The sequence below is a fragment of the Mastigoproctus giganteus genome, chromosome 13 (assembly GCF_048544385.1).
Source record: "Mastigoproctus giganteus isolate SK-2022 chromosome 13, ASM4854438v1, whole genome shotgun sequence".
Taxonomy (NCBI): domain Eukaryota; kingdom Metazoa; phylum Arthropoda; class Arachnida; order Uropygi; family Thelyphonidae; genus Mastigoproctus; species Mastigoproctus giganteus.
In genome coordinates, this window is record NC_143587.1 from 137,714,651 (window position 1) to 137,738,886 (window position 24,236).

At 38.1% G+C, this 24,236-nt stretch overlaps 1 protein-coding gene across 2 annotated transcripts in view; it reads left to right on the plus strand.

Annotated features, from left to right (window-relative positions):
• Atg101 (autophagy-related protein 101) overlaps positions 1-24,236 on the plus strand; it is an 80,588-nt gene that overhangs the window by 6,637 nt on the left and 49,715 nt on the right. For both annotated transcript variants that reach the window (XM_090387446.1, XM_090387447.1), the window contains exon 2: positions 22,328-22,405. In XM_090387446.1, coding sequence (XP_090243572.1) covers positions 22,328-22,405 — 78 coding nt within the window. The remainder of the gene's footprint in view (positions 1-22,327; positions 22,406-24,236) is intronic.

The window sequence follows — 24,236 nt, forward strand, 5'->3', positions numbered from 1 at the left end:
GTATAGTTTTCTATTGTAACTCCACTTTCATCAGAAATAACTTTTTCGAGTAAGCCATGACACTCTTTTAATTTGTCCAGCCAACCATAACTGGCTTGGAATGTTTTGTGCTCCAGAAAAGATGCATTAGCATTAGTAGAGGCATTTGATGCAAGAAAGTAAGTTTATGCAGCATCAGCCAAAAAAAAAAAATAAATAAATAAATAAATAAAAAATAACCACTTCCACTTCACCCCTCTGTTCGTTCGAAATACCTGTCCAGCTGAGCCTTAAACTTATTTAGGCTATCAACTTCCACGACAAGGGATGGAAGTCTGTTCCACCAACCAACTACCTGCTGGCTAAAGGCAAATTTCCGCACGTCTATCCTACATCTGTCTTTCCTCAATTTGAATTTATGCCCTCTCAGGTGATTATTCTGAGCAAGAGGAAGAATCCCATCAGCATTGAGCATGCTCAAACCATTCAAGGCTTTATACACCTCTATCAGATCACCTCGCTGGTGCCTAGTCTCCAGACATTGTAATTTGCAAAACTTAAGCCTTTCTTCATAAGAGAACCCCTTTGTTCCATTCTGCGTACTCCATAGCCTTTTCTTTTATTAATAGTCCCGACATTGGCATGTTTTGGTCTCCAGTCAATTTCATCCACCAAAAAACTGCTTCATCTACATCTTCCCAAAAGCATAATTTCGCATGCTTCCAAGTGGGTCCCATTTCTGAAACAGGGATTTTCAGAATGGTTGACACACTACTGGCAGGGACTAAATTTTAAAGCAATTTCTTTTTTTTTAATGCCATGATCTACACTATTAAGCACTTCCACCTTTTTCACACCGCACCCAAGGATTTCCTCTTAGACACTGTAAAGTTACTTGCACAGCAGTTAAAACAAAGCTGAAATTAGGGACCACTAGTAACTACTATGTAAACAGAGACAGGTGAAATTTAGTGAAAATGTGGATGCTCATTTCTTTGAAACAACAGATGAATTTCCAAGATAAAGGAAAATCACCCTCTCCTAATTCTCTAATAGGAAGCTTACGGTAGAAAATAGGTTGACCAGTGCCAATGCCTGCGTCGGGATTATGCCTTAATCTTGGCCAGTTGCTATGGACAGCTGACTAACGGGACTTATATATAGTAGTGTATAAGTTGTATAGGTTTCACTTCTTTTTAGCCATTGCCGACCCACTGCTGGGCAAAGGCCTCTCCCAAACTTCCATCTTTTTCTATCCCACACCGTGGTTGAGCACTTTCCTCTTACAGGGTTTTACAGGCACCATTAAATTGTAAAATGTTTTAGCTCTTAATTCGTGGAATTTAAGCCTTTAGCTATTAAAAGCTAAAGGGATTAATGCTTTTAGCATTAATCCTTTTAGCATTAATCCTTTTAGCATTTATCCTTTTAGCTCTTAATTTGTGCTTTCTGCAGCATCAGCTTTATTCCATAAAGGCCAGAGGTGCAAAACAATGCATACCCAGGTCTCTCGAAATCAGTTGGTTATACGAAAAATTTCTTTGTTATAGGAAAACTATTTTCAATGTAATGGCCAAGGGGAAATCAATAAAGTTCACTACATAGAAAATTTTGCTATATGGAAGTTGGTCAAAAGAGAGGTCTGATTGTATTTATCAATGATATTGATGAAGGTATATCAGGCTGAATGTCGAAGTTTGTAGATGATACAAAGGTTGGCAGGGTTGTTAATGATAGTAATGGCAGTGTCCTACTGCAACATCATCTAGTAAAGTTTGGCAGATGGGCTGACAAATGCAAAGTACTGCATATAGGTAGAAGTAACCCCAGTGAAACGTTCCAACTGTGTGGTACTACACTTAGAGTGGTAGAAAATGAAAAAGACCTGGGAATAATTGTGCAGTCATATGAAATTTTCTGAGTAGTCCACACAGGGTGCCAGAGCAGGCCATAAGGTATTGTCAGTGATATACAGGAATTTTGCTAGTATGTAAAGGTGATTATCCCTTTGTATATGGTCAGGCCACTCCTTGAGTACTGCGTACAGGTCTGAAGGCCTTATTTTAGGAAGGATATAGAGTTGCTTGAGTGAGTACAGAGAAGGGCAACAAGATTGGTGAAGGTAACGAAGGGGTCCTCTTACCAAGAAGGCCTTCAGTTCTGCAAATCGCAGCGGCTGGAGACTAGTCACCTGAGAGGTGATCTGATTGAAGTGTATAAGGCTTTGAATGGGTTGAGCAGCCTCAATGCTGATGGGATTCTTCCTCTTGTTCAGATTACGAACCGGAGGGGGCATAAATTAAAATTGAGGAAAGGACAGTTATAGAATAGATGTGCGGAAATTTGCCTTTAGCCAGTGGGTAGTTGATTGCTGGAACAAACTTCCTTCTGTCGTTGTGGAAGTTGATAGCTTAAATAAATTCTAGGATGAACTGGACAGATGTTTAGAGGGAATGGATGTGTGAAACGTTTTTTTTTTTTTTTGGTTGATGCTACATAAACATGCTTTTTTGCATCACATGCCGATACTACTACTACAGTCATCAGGGCAGCTACTGCAGCAGATCTAAGAAAATTGAGTGCATGGGCTGAGAAATAGCAGTTGAAGTTTAACATTGGAAAATGCAAGCTACTACATATGGATAGCAGTAATCCCATAGTAACTTAACAACTGCATGGTACTACACACACACACACACAGGGTAGTGGAGAATGAAAAACACCATAAATGGATAATTGTGCAGTCAGTCATGAAATTCTCTGATCAGTGCAGACATGTTGCCTGGACAGGTCATGGGGTTTTGTCAGTGATATACAGAAACTTTGCTAGCAGGGATAAGGAGGTAATTATCCCTTTTTATAAGGCCATGGTTAGGCTGCATTGTGAGTACTGTATATAGGTCTGGTGGCTTCTCTTTAGGAAGGATGTAGATCTGCAGACAAGGGCAACCAGACTGGTGAAGAGAACAAAAGGGTGCTCTTACCTAGAAATGCTTCAGTTTTGCAAATCGTAGAGACTAGGCCCATTCAGGGAGATCTGATTGAGATGTTTAAAGCCCTGAATGATTTGAGTAAGCTGAATGTTAATGGCATTCTTACACATGCAGAGACTACACACATGAGGGGGCCACAATTTCAAGTTGAGGAAGGATGGTTGCAGGATATGGAATTTTGCCTTCAGCCAGTAGATGGTTGATTGTTGGAACAGGCTTCCATCTGTTGTTGTTGAAGTGGATGGGTTGAATAAATTCAAGGAAGAACCAGACAAGTTGTTATGGGTATGGAAGGGTGAATTGTTTAGTTTTTTTTTGGCCGATGCTATATAAGCTTGCTTTTTTTGCATCATTTGCCTTTACTACTACTATTACTACTACATCGATATATATTGATCATTGCCACTTAGTAGTTACTTTTGCTGGATATTCTAAATGCATGCACTGCATTAAGAATATCTAGGATTCGATCTGCTTAAATCAGATCGAATATTTTGCATTTTCTTGTCTCTCTAACATGCTGCTAATTCCATATATCTGGAAAGTTAAAGTCCCCCCCCCTCCCCCCATCATAAGATAATGTGATTTACTGGTCCACTCCATTTGTCTATATAGTTGTTTGTTATACTCATCACAGTTATTAGGCGTATAGCACACTCTACTCTCATTTTAGTTTTCCCAGTACTCTCCTTTTAGTTTTGCCTGTTTTGAGTTTTTTGCTTCTGTAGCTAAAACTTTAATGAAAGTGGTCCATTTTAGATTGGAGCACATAATGCGGTATGATAAAGCACCTAAAAGGCATTATCAAAACTTCCAAGAATGTAGACGTGTACTGTAGCCAAGAAGTAGTACTTTTAAGGGGGAAACCTTTGATTTCTGTAATTTTTCAATAATAAAACTTATTGATGCAGTCTTTTTTTTTTTTTGGCATTTTTAATCTAGTAATTAATATTTAACACAAGTTTATTGCTTACAAAATCATTATATATGTTCTGTTTAATGTGTGTCTGCAGTTCTGCCTAGGCACGATAGGAGGGATTATATGCTGAAAGCCCTGTGGATTAACTCAAGACTTGAAGGACTGCAAGGCTTTCAGGGAGAAGTTTTTATCAGCTTGGCACACGCTCGTAGGTAGAAGGAATCCATTTTGTAGAGACGGGATACATTTAAACAAAGGTAGTGCAAGGGTTTTTGCCAGTATTATTGAGGATACCTTAAAGGTTCAGGGAAACTGCTAGTTTGGGGGGACAAGGGTAATATAAATACATGTTTATCTGATAATATTGGTCAAATTAACACTTGCACATAACTCAAGAGTTCTTGTTTGTTATCACAACAGATCAAATAACAATGTTTTGAAGGCAGAAATGTTTCAAATGAGTGGGTAACCAATGACAGGGAAGCAAGCTTAAATAACTTCAATGGCTGTGTCAGGGTAGTTAACTATACAAGAATATTAAGTCTTAATTGTTTATACAGTAATGTAAGAAGTGTCAATAAAATGAGTGAATTTGAACTGTTAACGTTGACATAATAAGGCTTACAGAAACATGGTGCCACCTAGAAATAGGGGATGATGAGTTTCAGCACGGTATGTACAATGTATTTAGGAAAGATAGGGCAGATAGAAGGGGCAATGGGGTCATGCTTCTTATCAAAAGCAGCCTGAGTGCGACGAAACTTTTCCAGATTCAGACATTTTGCATGATAGTATAGAATCTGTATGGTGTGAGATAGTTGGAAGCAAAGGTATAATGAGGGTGCGAGTAATCTACAGGCCAGGTGATTGTGAAGATTATGATGAGAGCCTCTACCAGCAATTGGAATGGGCAAGTAAGTGTGAATGCCTTATTATGGGTGATTTTAATTTGCCTCTAACTGATTGGAGCAAATGAGAAGGAACTCAACATGGGGGACAAAATTTGTACATCAGCTAGTACATCCATGAACAAGATGCCATAATAGGGCGGGCGGTGCTCATTCCTGCTACTGGTATAGGAACCAGTAGCAGGAAGTGATCAATGAGTTCTACGGTGGACGATGAAGAAAGAGGTAGCAGTAATTAAAGACAAAAGGATAGGTTATAATTTCAGGAAAGGAAATTACAACTGCTTAAGGTCCTACATGGCCCTATTAACTGGATAGATATATCACAGAGAGCGAATACAATTGAATTATGGTATACCTTTAAAACATTAATCACAGAAGCCTCGAATGCATATGTACCATTAAAAAAATATTCCATGTGGAGGATTCCAAGTTGGATGAATAATGAAGTTGCTAGATTATTTGAGCAGAAAAGGACGGCATGGAAAAGTTACAGAGCAATAAAAAGTACTCAAGTCTATAACAGCTACAAATTGATCTGTAATAATGCCATAGAAAAGGTTAGGTTGGCAAAGGCAGATTATGAGAAATCGCTGGTAGAGAGAGTGAAGTGTGGGGATAGGGAATTCTATGCATATATAAATGCAAAGAAGAGAAGGACAAACCAGATTGGAACCTTATGTAATGGTCGTGGGATAGCATTAGATACCCAGCTGATATTGCAGATGAATTCAACAGTTACTTTGCATTGATATTTACAGAAAAAAAACCTTTTATGTCAATGAGGAACTATGGGAGTGAAGTTGAAAAATATTTAATTAATGTTATTGAAATTTCACATGATTATTTAATGAAAAAATTTTGGAGCCTAATGGTGAGTAACGCTCCTGGGGTTGATGACATATACCCTATAATTTAAAGGAGGTGGCAAGTGAGTGCACTGAACCATTGAGGCTAATTATGAGAGTATCACTGGACTCAGGAGAAATTCAGTTGAATTGGAAAAGTGCCAATGTACATGAGGGTGGTTCTAAGAGTGTAATGGTAAATTACTGAGCGGGCAGTCTAACTTCATTAATAGGGAAAATCATGGAGGGAATGACCAAGGGTAGAATTCAGGATCATTTGGATAGAAATAGAATTCTGAAGGATGCGCAGCATGGTTTTATAAAGGGAAAATCATTTTTAACAAATTTGGTTAGCCATTTTGACAGGGTCACTTGTGAGCTGGGTTTAGGGAATAACTTTAACATTGTTTATTTGGATTTCAGCAAAACATTTGACCCGGTCCCACATGAGAGGTTACTCTATAAGCTGGAAAAGGTTGGAATCACAGGAAAAAATCCTTAGATGGATAGCAGGATGGCTTCAGGGCAGGAGGCAGAGGGTTGTGATAAATGGTTTTTTCTCGTATTGGGCTAATGTAAGAAGTGGGGTTCCCCAAGGATCAATATTGGGACCAACTGTTTTTGATTTTCTTAAATGACATTGATGAAGGGATAGAGGGTGTGATGTCTAAATTTGCAGATAATGTAAAGATTGGTAGAGTACTTAATGATCACCACCAAGCAGAGCTTCTTCAAAGTGACCTAGATAGACTTCAGGGATGATCAGAAAAGTGGCAGCTATGTTTTAATCCAGCAAAGTGCAAGGTCTTACACTCAGGAAAAAAACAGTAACATCAAAATAACTTATACACTTGGTGGAGTTGAACTGAAGTCAGTAGTGGATGAAAGGGACTTGGGAGTTACGATACAGTCAGACATATGGTTCTCCAAGCATTGTAGACAGGTTGCAAGGAAGGCCCGTGATGTCCTATCGATGATTTATTGAACATTTGCTAGTAGAGATAAGGACGTCATAATCCCATTATATAAGGCTATTGTTAGACCACACTTGGAATACTGGGTTCAAGTGTGGAGACCACACCTAAAAAAAGACATCAAGCTTCTTGAAAGGGTCCGGAGACGGGTAATGAGTAAGACTTCGAATATGTGGGTTGCACAGCTTGAAAACTAGGCACCTTAAAGGTGACTTGATTGAGGCATTTAATGCTCTGAGAGGCAAAGTAAAATGAATGAGGATGAAATTTTCATGTTCATAAATGATTCTAGGACTAGGGGCCATGAATTCAGGTTATGGGGAGAGATGTTAGACTGGATTGCAGGAAGTTTTATTTTAGCCAGCGAATTATAAATTACTGGAATAAGTTACCTACATGGATGGTAGAAGCTGACAGTTTGGACAAATTCAGAGGTCAGCTGGATATTCAGAGGCCATAGTTATCTATGGGAGGAGGTAAATGCTTAAGATTAGCATTAGTAAAGGCACATGATGCAAGAAAGCAAGCTTATATACCAGTGGTTTTCAACCTTTTTTTTAATAACGGCACCTCTAAGTAATTTATTTTATTTTGCGGCACCCCTATTCAATTTTCTGCCTGTTAGATCTGATTCTCTCTCTCTCTGTATATGTCTAATATTAAAAAAAATATTATATGCTGGTTATTACAATAATATAACTATAAACAAAATTACAATTCACAATACAAATTATATATATATAATAATTTTAATTTTATATACAGGTACTAAGTAAACATCAATTATAGATCACCACAAAATTAAAAAGATACTGTACATCTTTTTATAATGAAATAAATATATAAATTATAAAAATAATAAGTTTAAGTAACTTAAACCCAAATGACGTGGCACCCCTGGAATGTTGTTGTGGCATCCTAAGGTGCCATGGCACTCCAATTGAAAACTACTGTTATATAGCATCAGCCGAAAAAAAAAAAAAAAAAAAAAAAACCCCATAAATCTTCTAATTTTACCCATCCACTCGCTCCAAATGTTTGTCTAGTTCTGCTTTGAATCTATTTAAGCTATCAACTTCTACAATGGCAGATGGAAGTTTGTTCTAGCAATCAACCACACTCTGGCTAAAGGCAAACTTCCACACATCTATCCTACAAGTGTCTTTCCTCAATTTGAATTTATGCCCTCTCAGGTTATTATTCTGAGCAAGAGGAAGAATCCCATCAGCATTGAGCATGCTCAAACCATTCGAGGCTTTACACAACTAAATCACATCACCTTGCAGGTGCCTAGTCTCCAGACACTGTAATTTGCAAAATTTAAGCCTTTCTTTGTAAGAGCAACCCTTTGTTCCATTCACTAATCTTGTTGCCCTTCTCTGTACTCATTCCAACAGCTCTACATCCTTCTTAAAATGAGGCTTCCAGACCTGTATACAGTAATCAAGGTGTGGCCTGACCATTGCCTTACACAAGGGGATAATCACCTCCTTATCCCTGCTAGAAAAATTCCTGTATATCATTGACAAGACACCATGAGCTACTCTTGCAGACTGTCTGCACTGTCAAAAAACTTCATATCTGCCTGCACAATTACCCCCAGGTCCTTTTCATTCTCTACCACTGTCAGTGTAGTACAACAGAGTTGATACGTTCCTCTGGGGTTACTGCTTCCCATATGTAGTACTTTACATTTGTCAATGTTAAACTTCATTTGCCACCTCTCAGCCCATCTGCTCAACCTTTCCAGATCCTGTTGCAGCAGCATAGCATCAGTTGTGTCCTTAACAACCCTGTCAACCTTTGATTTGTCTGCAAACTTGGACATTAAGTGTGATATACCATCATCAATATCATTAATAAATACAGAAAACAACAATGGACCCAACACCAAACTCTGAGGGACTCTACTAATAACATTAGTCCACGAAGAGCAGTGTCCATTGATTACCACTCTGTCTTCTCCCACTCAATCAACCCTTTATCCATAGCAGCAATTTGCCTCCAATGCCACACTGCTTCAATTTGTGCAGCAGTCATCCATGTGCAGTAGTATCAAAAGTCTTTCTTAAGATCCAAATATATATCAAAGTTATTCCCTGCATCCAGTTCCTTTGTGACCACATCATAATATCCAATCAAATTGGTCAGACAAGATTTCCCTTTAACAAAAGTGTGCTGTGTCTGAGCTATAACTGAAGTCTTGTCTAGATGATCCTGCAGTGCTTCTTTAACCAGTACCTCCATTAATTTTCCTGGAACAGAAGTTAAACTAACAGGTCTGTAATTACTTGTGTCACCTTTTGATCTGTAGAAGCAGTCTCTCCTGTTAACAAATTGTTAACAGGAGAGACTGCTTCTACAGGGATGGGACACACTTAAATAGAAAGGGTGCAAGAATATTTGCTGATGCTATCGAGGCAGTGTTAGGTGGGTCAGAAAACTGCTAGCTTGGGGGGATACAAGGACTAAAAGATTAACAGTAGCCACTGGCAGAGGTGAAAATGATTCTTGCAATGCTTCTATTGGAATCAGCAGCAGCCTTGAAAACAAGATGCAGGCTATTTCAGAGACTGCTAGGAGTCATTGTGGTACAAGTAAACACATGGATTGTATTAGGGTAGCTAAGGATAGGAACAGGTGCATGTATACTTGCGTATACACCAATGCTAGGTGTTTGGTAAATAAATTTGATGAATTTGAGGTATTGCTCAAAACATCAAAGGCAGATATTGTTGGGATATCAGACACATGGTGTCACACAGATATAAGGAATGCAGAACTGGAATTTGGGGAGTACAATGTGTAGAGACGGAATAGAAAGGGAGGAGGGGTTATGCTATTAGTTAAGAAACATAAAATCAAAGGAAGTGAAGCCAGTCGACATTGCTGGACAGTGCAGTGTCACGTCAGTTTGGTGTGACATAAGTATTGGGAGTTCAAAATTGAGAGTAGGAGTGTGTTATAGGCCTAATGACTCTGATGAGTATAATAAGAAACTGTACAGGGAAACAGTGGGCCAGTAAATCAGAGAGTCTTATAATGGGGGATTTTAATTTCGCAGATGTTGACTGGAATTTGTGGGTTGGTTACTCACACACTAGCAAGCTTTTGTTGATTTATTGGATGATTGTTTTCTACATCAGCATGTTCGGGAGGCAACTAGAGGGAGTAATACTCTTGATCTGATTATCAGTAGTCATTCTTCATGCATTAAGAATCTGCAGATAAAGGAACCACTAGGTGGCAGTGATTACAGTGTGCTGAAGTGGGATTTACTCAGAGAGGTAACGACCATCAGGGGTAAAGGGAAGGGTTTTTGCTTTCGTAAAAGCGACTATGGTGGTCTGAGACAGTATTTAAATTCTATGTGGTGGGACCAACTGATGATGTTACCTGATGATGATGATAAAGTAAATTAAAAATGGGAAGTATTCAAAGAGTTTATCTTGGAAGCTACTAGGCTTTACATACCAACTAAGAAATATTGTTCAAGGTTTAGGCCTAAATGGATGTCAGATGAACTCATGAGACATATGGCAGAGAAGAAAAATGCATCGGATACCTATAAATTAATGGGTGACATGGAAGCCTATGATACATATAAGCTGGTCTGTAACCAAGTCACAAAGGACATTAGGTAGGCAAAGGCAGATTATGAGAAATCTTTGGCAAAGGATGCAAAGAAAAACAGCAAAGAGTTCTTTACCTGTGTAACTCTATACGGTGGGCCAACTGATGACCACCATAAACTCTACAAGGAAAGGGATGAATCAGATTGGTCCACTGGATATTGATGGTTCAACTGTTGATGATCCTACTAAGATAGCTAACAAACTAAATGAGTATTTTGCATCTACATTCACACATCAGGAGTTATTCAGGGAGGGGAATGCCAGAGGTGAATTAAACACTGGCAGTGAGCTAGATGATTTTGTAATAACTGAGAGGAAAGTGGAGGAGAAATTGTTGAAGATAAACATAAAAAGGGCATTTTTGGGTTACATTTGCACATCTCCATGGACTGGAGATGTGCAAATGTAACCCAGATTCACAAAGTAGGATCAAAGGACAACACAATAATTATAGACCTGTTAGTTTAACTTCTGTTCCAGGAAAATTAATGGAAGCACTGGTTAAAGAAGCACTGCATGATCATATAGACAAGACTTCAGTTATAGCTTAGACACAGCATGGTTTTGTTGAAGTCTTGCCTGACCAATTTGATTGGATACTATGATGTGGTCACAAAGGAACTGGATGCAGGAAATAACTTTGATATCATATATTTGGATCTTAGAAAGGATTTTGATACTGTTGAACATGGAAGACTGCTGAACAAATTGTAGCAGTGTGGCATTGGAGCAAATTGCTGCTATGGATAAAATGATGGTTGAGTGGGAGAAGACAGAGAGTGGTAATCAATGGACACTGCTTATCGTGGACTAATGTTATTAGTGGAGTCCCTCAGGGTTCAGTGTTGGGTCCATTGTTGTTTTCTGCATTTATAAATGATATTGATGGTGGTATATCAAGCTTAATGTCCAAGTTTGCAGACGATACGAAGGTTGGCAGGGTTGTTAAGGGCACTAATGACAGTACGCTGTGGCAGCAGGATCTAGAAAAGTTGAGCAGATGGGCTGAGAGGTGGCAAATGAAGTTTAACATTGACAAATGTAAAGTACTACATATGGGAAGCAGTTCCCCCAGATTAATGTATCAATTCTGTGGTACTACACTGATAGTGGTAGAGAACGAAAAGGACCGGGGGTAATTGTGCAGGCAGATATGAAGTTTTCTGAGCAGTGCAGACAGTGTGCAAGAGTAACTCATAGTGTCTTGTCAATGATATACAGGAATTTTTCTAGCAGGGATAAGGAGGTGATTATCCCCTTGTATAAGGCAATGGTCAGGTCACAACTTGAGTACTGTGTACAGGTCTGGAGCCCTCATTTTAAGAAGGATGTAGAGCTGTTGGAACTAGTACAGAGAATGGCAACAAGATTAGTGAATGGAACAAAGGGTTGCTCTTACGAAGAAAGGCCTAAGTTATGCAAATTACAGTGTCTGGAGACTAGGCACCTGCGAGGTGATCTGATTGAGGGGTATAAAGCCTTGAATGGTTTGAGTATGCTCAATGTTGGCGGGATTCTTCCTCTTTCTCGGAATAATCACCTGACAGGGCATAAATTCAAATTGAGAAAGACACTTGTAGGACAGATGTGTGGAAGTTTGCCTTTAGCCAGTGGATAGTTGGTTGGTGGTACAGACTTCCATTCTTTGTTGTGGAAGTTGATAGCCTAAATAAATTTAAGGCTGAGCTGGATAGGTATTTTGGAACGAATGGAGGGGGTGAAATGAGAGCAGTTTTTTTTTTTTGGCTGACGCTGCATAAGCTTTCTTTCTTGCATGATATGCCTCTGCTAATGCTAATTTCTTTTCCACTTTGCTCTCAGTAATTACTAAATCATCTAGCTCACTGCCAGAGTTTAATTCACCTATGGTAATCCGCTCCCTTCATAACTCCTTATGTTGTGAATGTAGATGCAGAATACTCATTTAGTTTGTTAGCTACCTGAGCATGATTATCAACGGTTGAACCATCGATATCCAGGGTACCAATCTGATTCATCCCCTTCCTTCTAGATTTTACATAAGTAAAGAACTCTGCTCTTTTTCTTTACATCCTTTGCCAACGATTTCTCGTTATTGTTATTTGTTTTTTTTTAGGAGCATTAGCAACTAAGGCCATATTGCTCCTGGAATATGCGGTGGTCATTCCCTGACCTTTCTGCATCCTCCGTATTTGGTGGGCACGGGCTCGAACCCCGGTCTAATTAAGAAGCGTGTGCTATGCACTGCTCCTCCTGCCTGACCTCCTTTGTGACTTGGTTACAGACTAGCTTTTATATCTATCATAGACTTCCGTGTCACCCATTAATTTATGTGTCCCATGCATTTTTCTTCTCTGCCATATGTCTCATGAGTTCATCTGACATCCATTTAGGCCTAAACCTTGAACAATATTTCTTAGTTGGTATGTAAAGCCTAGTAGCTTCCAAGATAAACTCTTTGAATACTTCCCATTTTTAATTTACTTTATCATCATCATCAGGTAACATCATCAGTTGGTCCCACCACATAGAATTTAAATACTGTCTCAGACCACCATAGTCGCTTTTACGAAAGCAAAAACCCTTCCCTTTACCCCTGATGGTCGTTACCTCTCTGAGTAAATCCCACTTCAGCACACTGTAATCACTGCCACCTAGTGGTTCCTTTATCTGCAGATTCTTAATGCATGAAGAATGACTACTGTTAATCAGATCAAGAGTATTACTCCCTCTAGTTGCCTCCTGAACATGCTGCTGTAGAAAAAAATTATCCAATAAATCCACAAGAGCCTAGTCTGTGAGTGACCAACAAATTCTAGTCATTATCTGGGAAATTAAAATCCCCCATCATAAGACTCTCTGATTTACTGGCCCACTCTATTTCCCTGTACAGTTGTTTGTTATACTCATCAGAGTCATTAGGCCTATAACACACTCCTACTCTCAATTTTGATTTCCCAGTGTTTATGTAACACTAAACTGACTCGACACTGCACTGTCCAGCATTACTAGAGGCATATGATGCAAGAAAGCAAGCTTATGCAGCATCGGCCAAAAAAAAAAACCCCTCCCATTTCACCCCTCCATTCGTTCCAAATGCCTGACCAGCTCAGCCTTGAATTTATTTAGGCTATTAGCTTCCACAACAAAAGATGGAAGCCTATTCCACTAATCAACTACCCGCTGACTAAAGGCAAATTTCCACACATCTATTCTACAACTATCTTTCCTCAATTTGAAACTGTGCCCCCTCAGGTTCTGAGTCTGAGCAAGAGGAAGAATCCCATCAGCATTCAGCTTGATCAACCCATTCAATGCCTTATACACCTCACTCAGATCACCTTGCAGGTGCCTACTCTACAGGCACTGCAATTTGCACAACTTAAGCCTTTCTTGGTAAGAGCACCCCTTTGTTCTCCTCACCAATCTTGTTGCCCTTCTTCGTACTCGTTTTAGCAACTCTACATCCTTCATAAAATAAGGCCTCCAGACCATTACACAGTACTCTAGTTGTGGCCTGACCAATTGCCTTGTATAATGGGATAATCACCTCCCTCCCGGAACTGCTAGCAAAATTTTTATATATCATTGACAAGACTCCACGACCTGCCCTGGCAGCCTCTCTGCACTGCTCAGCGAAATTCATATTTGACTGCACAATTACCCCCAGGTCTTTTTCACTTTCCAATTTCCTGAGTGTATACCACACAGTTGGTATGTTTCTCTTCGGTTATTGCTACCCATATGCAGTACTGTGCATTTGTAAAGCACAGTTGAACTTGTTAAACTTCAGTTGCCACTTCTCAGCCCATTTTCCCAACTTATCTGATCCAGTTGGAGTAGCATGCTCTTTAACTAACCTTTGTATCATCCTCAAGCTTGGACATTAAACGTAATATACCTTCATCAATATCATTGATAAATAATGAAAACAAAAATGGACCCAACACCGAACACTGGGGAACTCCACTAATAACATTTGTCCACAAAGAGCAGTGTCATTGATTACCACTCTCTGTCGTCTCCCACTCAACCATCACTTTATCCATTGTTGCAACTTACCCTTAATACCATACCTCTCCAATTTGGACAGTAGTCTTCCATGTGCAACAGTATCAAAAGCTTTCCTCAAGTCCAAGAATATGATATCAAAATTATTTTTGGTGTTCAGTTCCTTTCTGACCACATCACAGTATCCAATCAAATTGGTCAGAAAAGACCTCCCTTTAACAAACCCATGCTGTGTCTTAACTATTACTGCGGTCTTGTCTAGATGATCCTGCAATGCTGCTTTAACCAGTGATTCCATTATTTTCCCCGGAACACAAGTTAAACTAACAGGTCTGTAGTTACTTGTGTCACCTTTTGACCCCCCCCCCCCCTTTGTGAATTGGTGATACATTTGCACACCTCCAGTCCAAGGGGACCTCCCCTGAGTCCAAGGATGCTCTCATAATTATGGCTAAGGGTTTGCTTAGTTGCTTTGCTGCCTCCTTTAATTAATATAACTGGATAGATCCCATCCACCCCAGGTGCCTTTCTTATGTTTAACTTCAACAATTTCTTCACCACTTTGCTCTGAGTTACTACAAAATCATTAAGCATGCTGCTACAGTTTTATAACCTTCTGCCATTTTGAAACCTTAATAATTCCTCATGTGTGAATGTAGGTGCAAAATACTCATTGTGTTTGCTATCTGAGCAGGATCATCAACAGTCAAACCATCGATATCAAGTGGACCAATCAGATTCATCCCCTTCCTTTTAGAGTTTATATAAGTAAAGAAATCCCTGCTGTTTTTCTTAGCATCCTTTGCCAAAGATTTCTCATTATCTGCCTTCGCCTGCCTAACCTCCTTTGTGACCTGATTACAGACTCACTTATATCTGCCATAGGCTTCTGAGTCGCTTGATAATATATATGCATCCTATGCTTTTTTTCTTTGTCACGAGTTTCATTAGTTCATTTAGATAAATATTTAGGCCTAAACCTTGAACAATATTTCTTAATAGGTATGAAACTTTTAGTAGCATCCACGATTAATTCCTTGAATGCTTCTCTTGTACTCTGTACTTGCCTTTATGGAAGCAAAAACCCTTTCCTTTACCCCTGATGGTAATTATATCTTTAAGTAAATCCCACATCAGTACACTGTTATCACTGCCACCTAGTGGTTCCTTTATCTGCAAATTCGTAATGCACGAAGGATCACTGCTGATAACCAGATCAAGAGTATTACACTCTCTTGTTGCCTCTCGAACATGCTGCTGCAGAAAAGTCATCCAATGAATCCACAAAAGTCTTACTAGTGTGTGAGTGACCCCAATTCACAAAGGAGGATCAAAGGCTGACACAAGTACTTATAGACCTGTGAGTTTAACTTCTGTTCCCAGAAAATTAATGGAGGCACTGGTTAAAGAAGTACTACAGGATCATCTAGACAAGACTTCAGTTATAGCTCGGACACAGCATGGTTTTGTTAAGGGGAAGTCTTGCCTGACCAATTTGATTGGATACTATGATACAGTCACAAAAGAACTGGATGCAGGGAATAACTTTGATATTATATACTTGGATCTTAGAAAGGCTTTTGTTACTGTTGCACATGGAAGACTGGTGCACAAATGGGAGCAGTGTGGCATTGGAGGCAAATTGCTGCTATGGATAAAGGGGTGGTTGAGGGGGAGAAGACAGACAGTGGTAATCAATGGACACTGCTCATCGTGGACTAATGTTATTAGTGGAGTCGCTCCGGGTTCAGTATTGGGTCCATTATTGTTTTCTGTATTTATAAATAATATTGATGATTGTATATCAAGCTTAATGTCCAAGTTTGCAAACGATACGAAGGTTGGCAGGGTTGTCAAGGACACTACTGACACTATGCTGCTGCAACAGGATCTGGAAAGGTTGAGCAGATGGGCTGAGAGGTGGCAAATGAAGTTTAACATTGACAAATGTAAAGTACTACATATGGGAAACAGCAACCCCAGAGCAACGTATGAACTCTGTGTTACTACACTGACAGTGGTAGAGAATGAAAGGGACCTGGGGGTGGTTGTGCAGGCATATATGAAGTTCTCTGAGCAGTGCAGATGGGCTGCATGAGTAGCTCATGGTGTATTGTCAATGATATATAGGAATTTTTCTAGCAGGGATAAGGAGGTGATTATTCCCTTGTATAAGGCAATGGTCAGGCCACACCTAGAGTACTGTATACAGGTCTGGAGGCCTCATTTCAAGAAGGATGTAGAGCTGCTGGAACGAGTACAGAGAAGGAAAACAAGATTAGTGAACGGAACAAAGGGGTGCTCTTACGAAGAAAGGCTTAAGTTTTGCAAATTACAGTGTCTGGAGACTAGGCACCAGCGAGGTGATCTGATAGAGGTGTATAAAGCCTTGAACGGTTTAAGCATGCTCAATGCTGATGGGATTCTTCCTCTTGCTCAGAATAATCACCTGAGAGGGCATAAATTCAAATTGAGGAAAGAGAGATGTAGGATAGACGTGCGGAAATTTGCCTTTAGCCAGCGGGTGGTTGGTTGGTGGAACAGACTTCCATCCCTTGTCGTGGAAGTTTATAGCCTAAATAAGTTTAAGGCTCAGCTGGACAGGTATTTCGAACGAACAGAGGGGTGAAGTGGAAGTGGTTATTTTTTATTTATTTATTTTTTTGGCTGATGCTGCATAAGCTTGCTTTCTTGCATCAAAAGACTCTACTAATGCTAATGCTAAACCCACAAGTTCCAGTCAATATCTGGGAAGTTAAAATCCCCCATTATAAGACGTTCTGATTGACTAGCCCACTCTATTTCTCTGTACAATTGTTCATTGTACTTATTTGAGTCATTAGGCCTATAACCCACTCCTACTGTTATTTTTGCTTTCTCAGTGCTTATATCACACCAGACTGACTCAACTGTTATTTTTGCTTTCTCAGTGCTTATGTCACACCAGACTGACTCAACTGTTCATCTATATCAACTGGATGCACTTCTTTTGATTTTATGTTTTTCTTAATTAACAGCATGACACCTCCTCCCTTCCTATTCTTTCTGTACACATTGTACTCCCCAAATTCCAATTCTGCATTCCTAATATCCGTGTGACACCACATCTCTGTTATCCCAACAATATCCACCTTTGATGTCTTGACCAACACTTCAAATTCATCAAATTTATTTACTATACTTCTAGCATTGGTATACATGCACTGATTCCTATTCCTAGTTACCCTGACACATCCCATATACCCACCTGTTTCACGACTGCCATCAGTCCCTGAAACTTCCAGCACCCCTCGCTCCAGGTTGCTACTTATTCTAATAGAAGTTGTGCAAGAATCACCTTCACCTCTGCCTGCGGCTACTGTTAACCTTTTAGTCTGTGAATCTCCCCAAGCTAGCAGTTTTCTGACCCACCTAACACTGTCTCGATAGCATCAGCAAATATTCTTGCACCCTTTCTATTTAAGTGTATCCCATCCCTGTAGAAGCAATCTCTTCTGTTAACAAGCACAGACCATGCTGAAAAAAATTCTACCCCTTGACCCTTGCACATTCCCTCCAGGGCTGAATTGATTGACAAGGCTCTCATCATGTACTATGTCCTATTGTGTCTGGGCAGAATTGCAGACACTTTCAAATTTAACCCTAACTCACAACTTTTTTGCAACATTGACCTGTACTTGTTAAGTAAATCTGCAGATCTCCTACTCTTAATGTCATTGGTGCTAACGTGTACAACAATATCACCTTTTGTGCCCTTAAAACATGATATATGCTTTACAACGTCATCAACTTTTGCCCCTGGCAGACATACCCTGGTCCTGTTCCATCTACAATGGTTTTGATGTTATGATATGAGTGCCGGTGCTGCCATCTACTGACCTAATTGTTTGGGTCACTGAAATTTTTTAGATAATCTTTTTCATGACTTGGTTTTGGCACATTATAGCCTTAGTTGCTAATGCACCAATAAAATATAAACTTGAAACCTAAGCGAAAGCAGCACTCTTGGTCTAATTATCGGCAGTGACTCTTCATGCGTAAGGAATCTCCAGGTAAAGTAAACACTAGGAGGCAGTGATGATGGTGTATTCATGTGGGATCTACTTGAAGAAATAATGACTATAAAGGTAAATGGAAGAGCTCCCCCCATAAAAATGACTACAAATGGTCTTAGACAGTTTTTAAATTCTTTTCAGTGGGAACAAGAGATGATGTTATCAACTGCAAATTGTAAGTAGGAAGCATTAAGGAAAGCAATCATCAGCTACTAAACTTTTTATGCCAACTAAGAAATAGCATTTGAGGTTTAGACCTAAATGAATGTCAGATGAGCTGACGAGACTAATGTCAAGGAAGAAAAACACATTAGATGATTTATAATTTATTAGGCGACACAGTAAGTAGCAAAGAATTCTCATCAGTTCATCTTAACATAAGTAGCTTTTGTTAACACTAGAGGGAAAGAGATGAACCACAATTTTCCATTGGATATGAATGGCAAAACTATTGAAGATCCTGTTCTGATTGACAAACTAAATATGGTGCTTCTGATTTTGTGCATGAAAATGTTTTTAGGGATAGGAATACCAGAAGTATACCAAGTTATAACAGAAAGGTAAATGATTTTGTGAAAACTGAGAAGAAAGTGGAAGAGAAATTGCTTAAGCTAAAAATATAAGGCACCTGGGACTGATCGGATTTATCCAGTTATATTGAAAGAAGCAGCAAAAGAGCTTAAGCAAATTCTTGGCTGTAATTATGAGAGTATCCTTAGATTCCAGGGAGGTTTCTATAGATTGAGGGGTGCAAATGTTTCTTATTTACAAAAGGGAATCAAAGGGTTGTGTGAGCAATTATAGACCTGTAAGCTTGATTTCTGTTCCAGGGAAAATAATGGAGTCAGTGGTTAAAGAAATATTGCAGGATCACCTTAACAGGAATGGAATTATATGGAAATCACATAATGGGTTTTGTCAAGGGAGATTGTGTATGATCAATCTACTTAGTTACTATGATGCTGTAACAAAGGAACTGGATGCAAATAATGATTTTGACATCATATATTTAGATTTCAGTAAAGCAGTTGACACTTTTTGATATGGAGAACTGGTGTACAGATTGGAGCAGTCTGCAATTAGGTACAGGTTAATGGGTAAAGGTATTAGTAATGGCAAATGATTCATGGAAACAAGCTTATAACATCAGCCCAAAAAAAAAAAAAAAAAAACCTATCCTCATCATTTGTACATCCCCTCTAATTGTCATCACCATTTAATTTAATCATTTCATTTAAAGCCTTAAGCATTTGAATCAGGTTTACTTGCAGGTGTCTCTTTCCAACAGCAGCAGTTTGTAGAACTGAAGTGTTTTATGCTAAGAGTTTTTTAAACGAAACTCCCAGACCTGAATTCAGTACTCAAGATGCAGCTTAACCATTTCCTTATACAGCGGGATGATCATCTCCTTGTCCTTTCTGGCAAAATATCTGTGTATCATGGACAGAACACCACGAGCTGTCCCAACAGCCTGTCTGTTTCAGTGCAGAGAACTTTATATCGGACTATACATTTACACCTTGGTTTCTTTGTTCTCCACCACCTGGAGTGCTGTATCTCTTAGTTGGTATGTTAGTCTCTAATTGCTGTTATCCATATCCATTACTTTACATTTATCAATGTTAAACATGATTGTTACTTCTCTGTCTATCTGTTCAGTTTTTCTAGATCTTGTTGCAGTATTATGTTTTGATTGCTGTCATTAACCAACCTCCCAACTATGTATATTCTACAAACTAAGACAATAAGCTTGATATGCTGTCATCAGTATTGTTAATAAATATCGAAAACAGTTAGAGGCCCAGCATTGAATCCCGAGAGACTCCACTAATAACATTAGTCCAAAAAGAGTAATGTCTATTAATAACCACCCTCTCTCTGCCACTCAGTCATCCCTTTATCTGTAGCAGTAACTTGTGCCCAATGCCATGCTGCTCAGATTTGTGCAGCACCTTTCGTGCGAAAAAGTGTGAAATACTTAAATCTAAGTAAAAAAAAAAAGTAAATTGCAGCCATTATCAACCCACTGCAGGATGGAAGCCTCCTCAACAATTCATGCTGAGGGAAATGGACCATAATCTGCCACGCTGGTCCAGTGCGGGTTGGCAGATCGATCGTATTCAGCAGTCAGGCTTGAACCCCGGGTCTACTCAAAGAGCGTGTGCTACTGCACTCCCGCTCCTGACCACTCGGCTACGGAAAACCTAAATCTAAGTATATGATGTCAAAATAATGTTTTGCATACAGTTCTTTAGTTATTGCATCATAGTAGCTAATCAGGTTGGTCAGACATAAATCTATGCTGTGATTTTAATATAACCCCATTTCTCTCAAGATCTTGCAATACTTCTTTAACTACTGACTATCAAATTGAATGATTTGAATGAAATAATTAAATGATAATGATTTGAATGATTTAATTTGATTATATCAGTTGAATGGTTTGCCACAATCAAGATGGCCTCCGTAGCCAGGTGGGAAGGAGCAGCAGTGCGTAGCACACACTTCTTGATTAGACCGGGGTTCGAGCCCGTCACCACCAAATATGGAGGATGCGGAAAGGTCAGGGAATGACCACCGCATATCCCGGAGCAATATGGCCTTAGTTGCTAATGCTCCAAAATAACTAACTAACTAACCCACAATCAAGTGATTTTACATAATGGAATGAATCTTTTCGATTATGTGAATGTAGTCAAAATTATCGCTATAATCAAAATAATCGATTATGACCTCTTGATTATGCTTATCACTAGTTTTTAGTGCCATCCCTCGGGGTACAATGCTTGGTTGCTTACTGTTTTCGATATTTATTAACGATATCGATGAGAGAATATCAAGCTTGTTGTCAAAGTTTTCAGACGATACAAAGATTGGCAGGATGGTTAATGACAGAAATCAAGCCACACCACTACAATTGAAAAAATTAGCTAGTTCTGCTGAGAAGTGGCAGTTCAGTAAAGCAGTTGACATTGATAAATGCTAAGTACTATATATGGGCATCAGTAATTCCAAAATAACATACCAAATGTATGATACCACATGAAGGTGGTGCAGAACAAGAGACCTAGGGATGATTGTACAGTCTGACATGAAATTTTCAGAGCTGTGTAGACAGGCTGCTAGGACAATTCATTGGGGTGTACAGTGAATGATATACTGGAATTTTGCCAGCAGGAACAAGGAGCTGATTATCCCATTGTGTAAAGCAGTGGTAAGGCTGCATCTTTATTACTGCTTATTGTTCTGGAAGCTTCATTTTAAGAAGGATATGGAACTGTTTAAACAGGTGCAGAGGAGAGCCAGAAGGTTAGTCAAGGACTCAAAAGGGTATCCTTACCATGAAAGGTTTTAGTTCTGTATAATGGAGTGCTTAGAAACTAGGAACTTGCAAGGCAACCTGTTTGAAGCGTTTAAGACTTTTTTCCTCAATTATAGTTACTACATCAACTACACCAATGATGTTTTTAGATTAAAATGAGAATGATGGAATATTTTCCAGTTGAGAAAAAAAGCAATTGATTAGGTGCAATTTAAACTTATAAATTGTAAAATGTAAATGGTAATACTTAGTCCAATTTTAACATCAAATTCAAAAATTTCATCCAGATATGACAAAAAAGATCCAGACAACAAATAGTTTAAACCTAAAAATATGCAAGATAGACTCTTGTGCCTTTAATTGAAATGCACTGCACTCGTATATCATGTGATTTTGTAATCTTTAAAAAATTTAAAAATATTTTTCAAAACTTAACAATTATTATAGAGACTAATTATTTAAGAAAATGCAATTATTATAGAGACTAGTTATTTAAGAAAATGCAATTATTATAGAGACTAGTTATTTAAGAAAATACAATTATTATTGAGACTAGTTATTTAAGAAAATAACTGTCATGATTAATTATATGATTTTAAAAAGAGTAAATAAAAAATACTTCATTCATAAAATAATTTAGCACTTAAAGGATATAGAATTAATAAATAATTTTAATGAATTAAAATGATTTTTCTCTGTTCTAGTCTGTGGAAGGACGTCAAGTTCAGGAATCTGTGGCAGCTGTATTTCATACAATTCTCTTTCATCGAACTCTAGGAAAGGTAATGTTTTGATATTTTTATTTGCTATTTGTGAGGGGAAAAAAAAAAAAAAAATCCCATAACTGCAAGCTTTTTGATATGTAGTAATTGTTAAATCCTCAAAAACTATTTCAAGATCAGTAATTGTAATCTTTATTCAAGCATATTTAAGTATACTGACAATATGCCCTTATCAACTATAAATCTTTGGATTGTTTACTGCAGTAAAATCTCATCCCACGAAGAGAATTGGTTGCCTTGAATTTAACTTTAATAGTGTCACAGTCAAAAGTGGCTATAATTTCTCTTACTATGGCAGTCAAAGAAATTTTTTTCTAAACATTAAATATCTGTTTGGAATCAAGAGGTATGTTATCTACACGATCTTGGTTGAGTACTTCCAATTTTAACAAGATAAAATGTTATCATTAGCTATAGGTTTGATAGGAACAGGAATGACACTTATCACAGGGCCATAGTTTGCTTAATCAGCTTGTACTTTCCATTAGTTTTGACTGAAACATGCTTGTATGTAATCTACTCAATTAACTCTGCATTTCATTGAGATTAAAAGAGATAATTTTAAAAAGCACTTATGTAAGTGGACTGAGACATTGTCTCCTTTCAGATAATGCTTTAAAAAGTTGCTGGACTTGTGAAATAAAATGCAATAGGATAAAAAAAAACAAGATAAAAGAAAGACTTTACCAGTCTGCCATCTCATCAAGAAACACAAGGCACTGGCATCCAAGAAAACCAAGGGACATAGCATTTCACTAATTTCTAAACCTGATGTAACTGGACTTTGAAGGCTGTGGACCTATGTCATGCAAACCACAATTACACAAAGTATTTATCCAGTGGAGACTGAAGGAAAAAAAAAGAAAATTTTGGAAGATCATTACATATAAATACTCTCAGACAAGACTCTCTTGAAGAAAATTAAGAGTAGAAAAATTATATATTTTTTTCATAAATAGTTTTAATTTCACCCATTTATTTATTATATTCAGATGGTTAGTTGGTTGGTTGTTGGGTTTTATTGGCGCATTAGCAACTAAGGCTGTAATGCGCCAAAACCAGGTTATATATAAAAATTTTAATTTCACTGACCTAATTACTTAGGTCACCATGTCAAGATATAAAATAACGTCAGATGCCAGATAAACTGTCTGTACTAGTAGAGAGAAATTTTTGGATTTAAAGTGCTGAGTCTGTACTAGTAGAGAGAAATTTTTGGATTTAAAGTGCTGAGTCTGTAGGAATAAATGTAGAATAATAATGTGTAATTCAAATTGATTTTCAAAAAGGATCTGTTATCTGCACTTCGTGGTATTTCTTATTGAAATCGGATATGCTAATTACAAATGTGATCTTAGTTTTTGCATAACATGAAATGAAGAAATGAAACAAAAATAAATATATAATAATATTATATCAGATCTATTAACATTAATAAATAGAGTATTTATCCAGAATAGAGTATTAATCTTTGTTACAAGTAAGTGACCAAATAAAACATTTACAAGAAAGGAGAAACCCTCCTCAAGTTAAAGAAATTTCCTTAGAAATGTAAATTTGCACATCTTTGTATTTTGTGGCCAGTGTGATCATCTCAAACCAAGAACTAGATATAGTTGTCTATTGTAGTTTCATCCTACACGCTTTGTTACTTTTCCATTGATTATATCTGGTGTAGTCCATGGAAAGGGGCTTACTGGTCTGACTTACTGGACATACTTGATTCACATTTCTGTAGTCTTCTTTAATATAAACATTGTAACAAGAATCAATGGGTGTATATGCTGATTGTGAAGCAGTGCAGCTTTCTGACATTTTACTTTAAATGTTA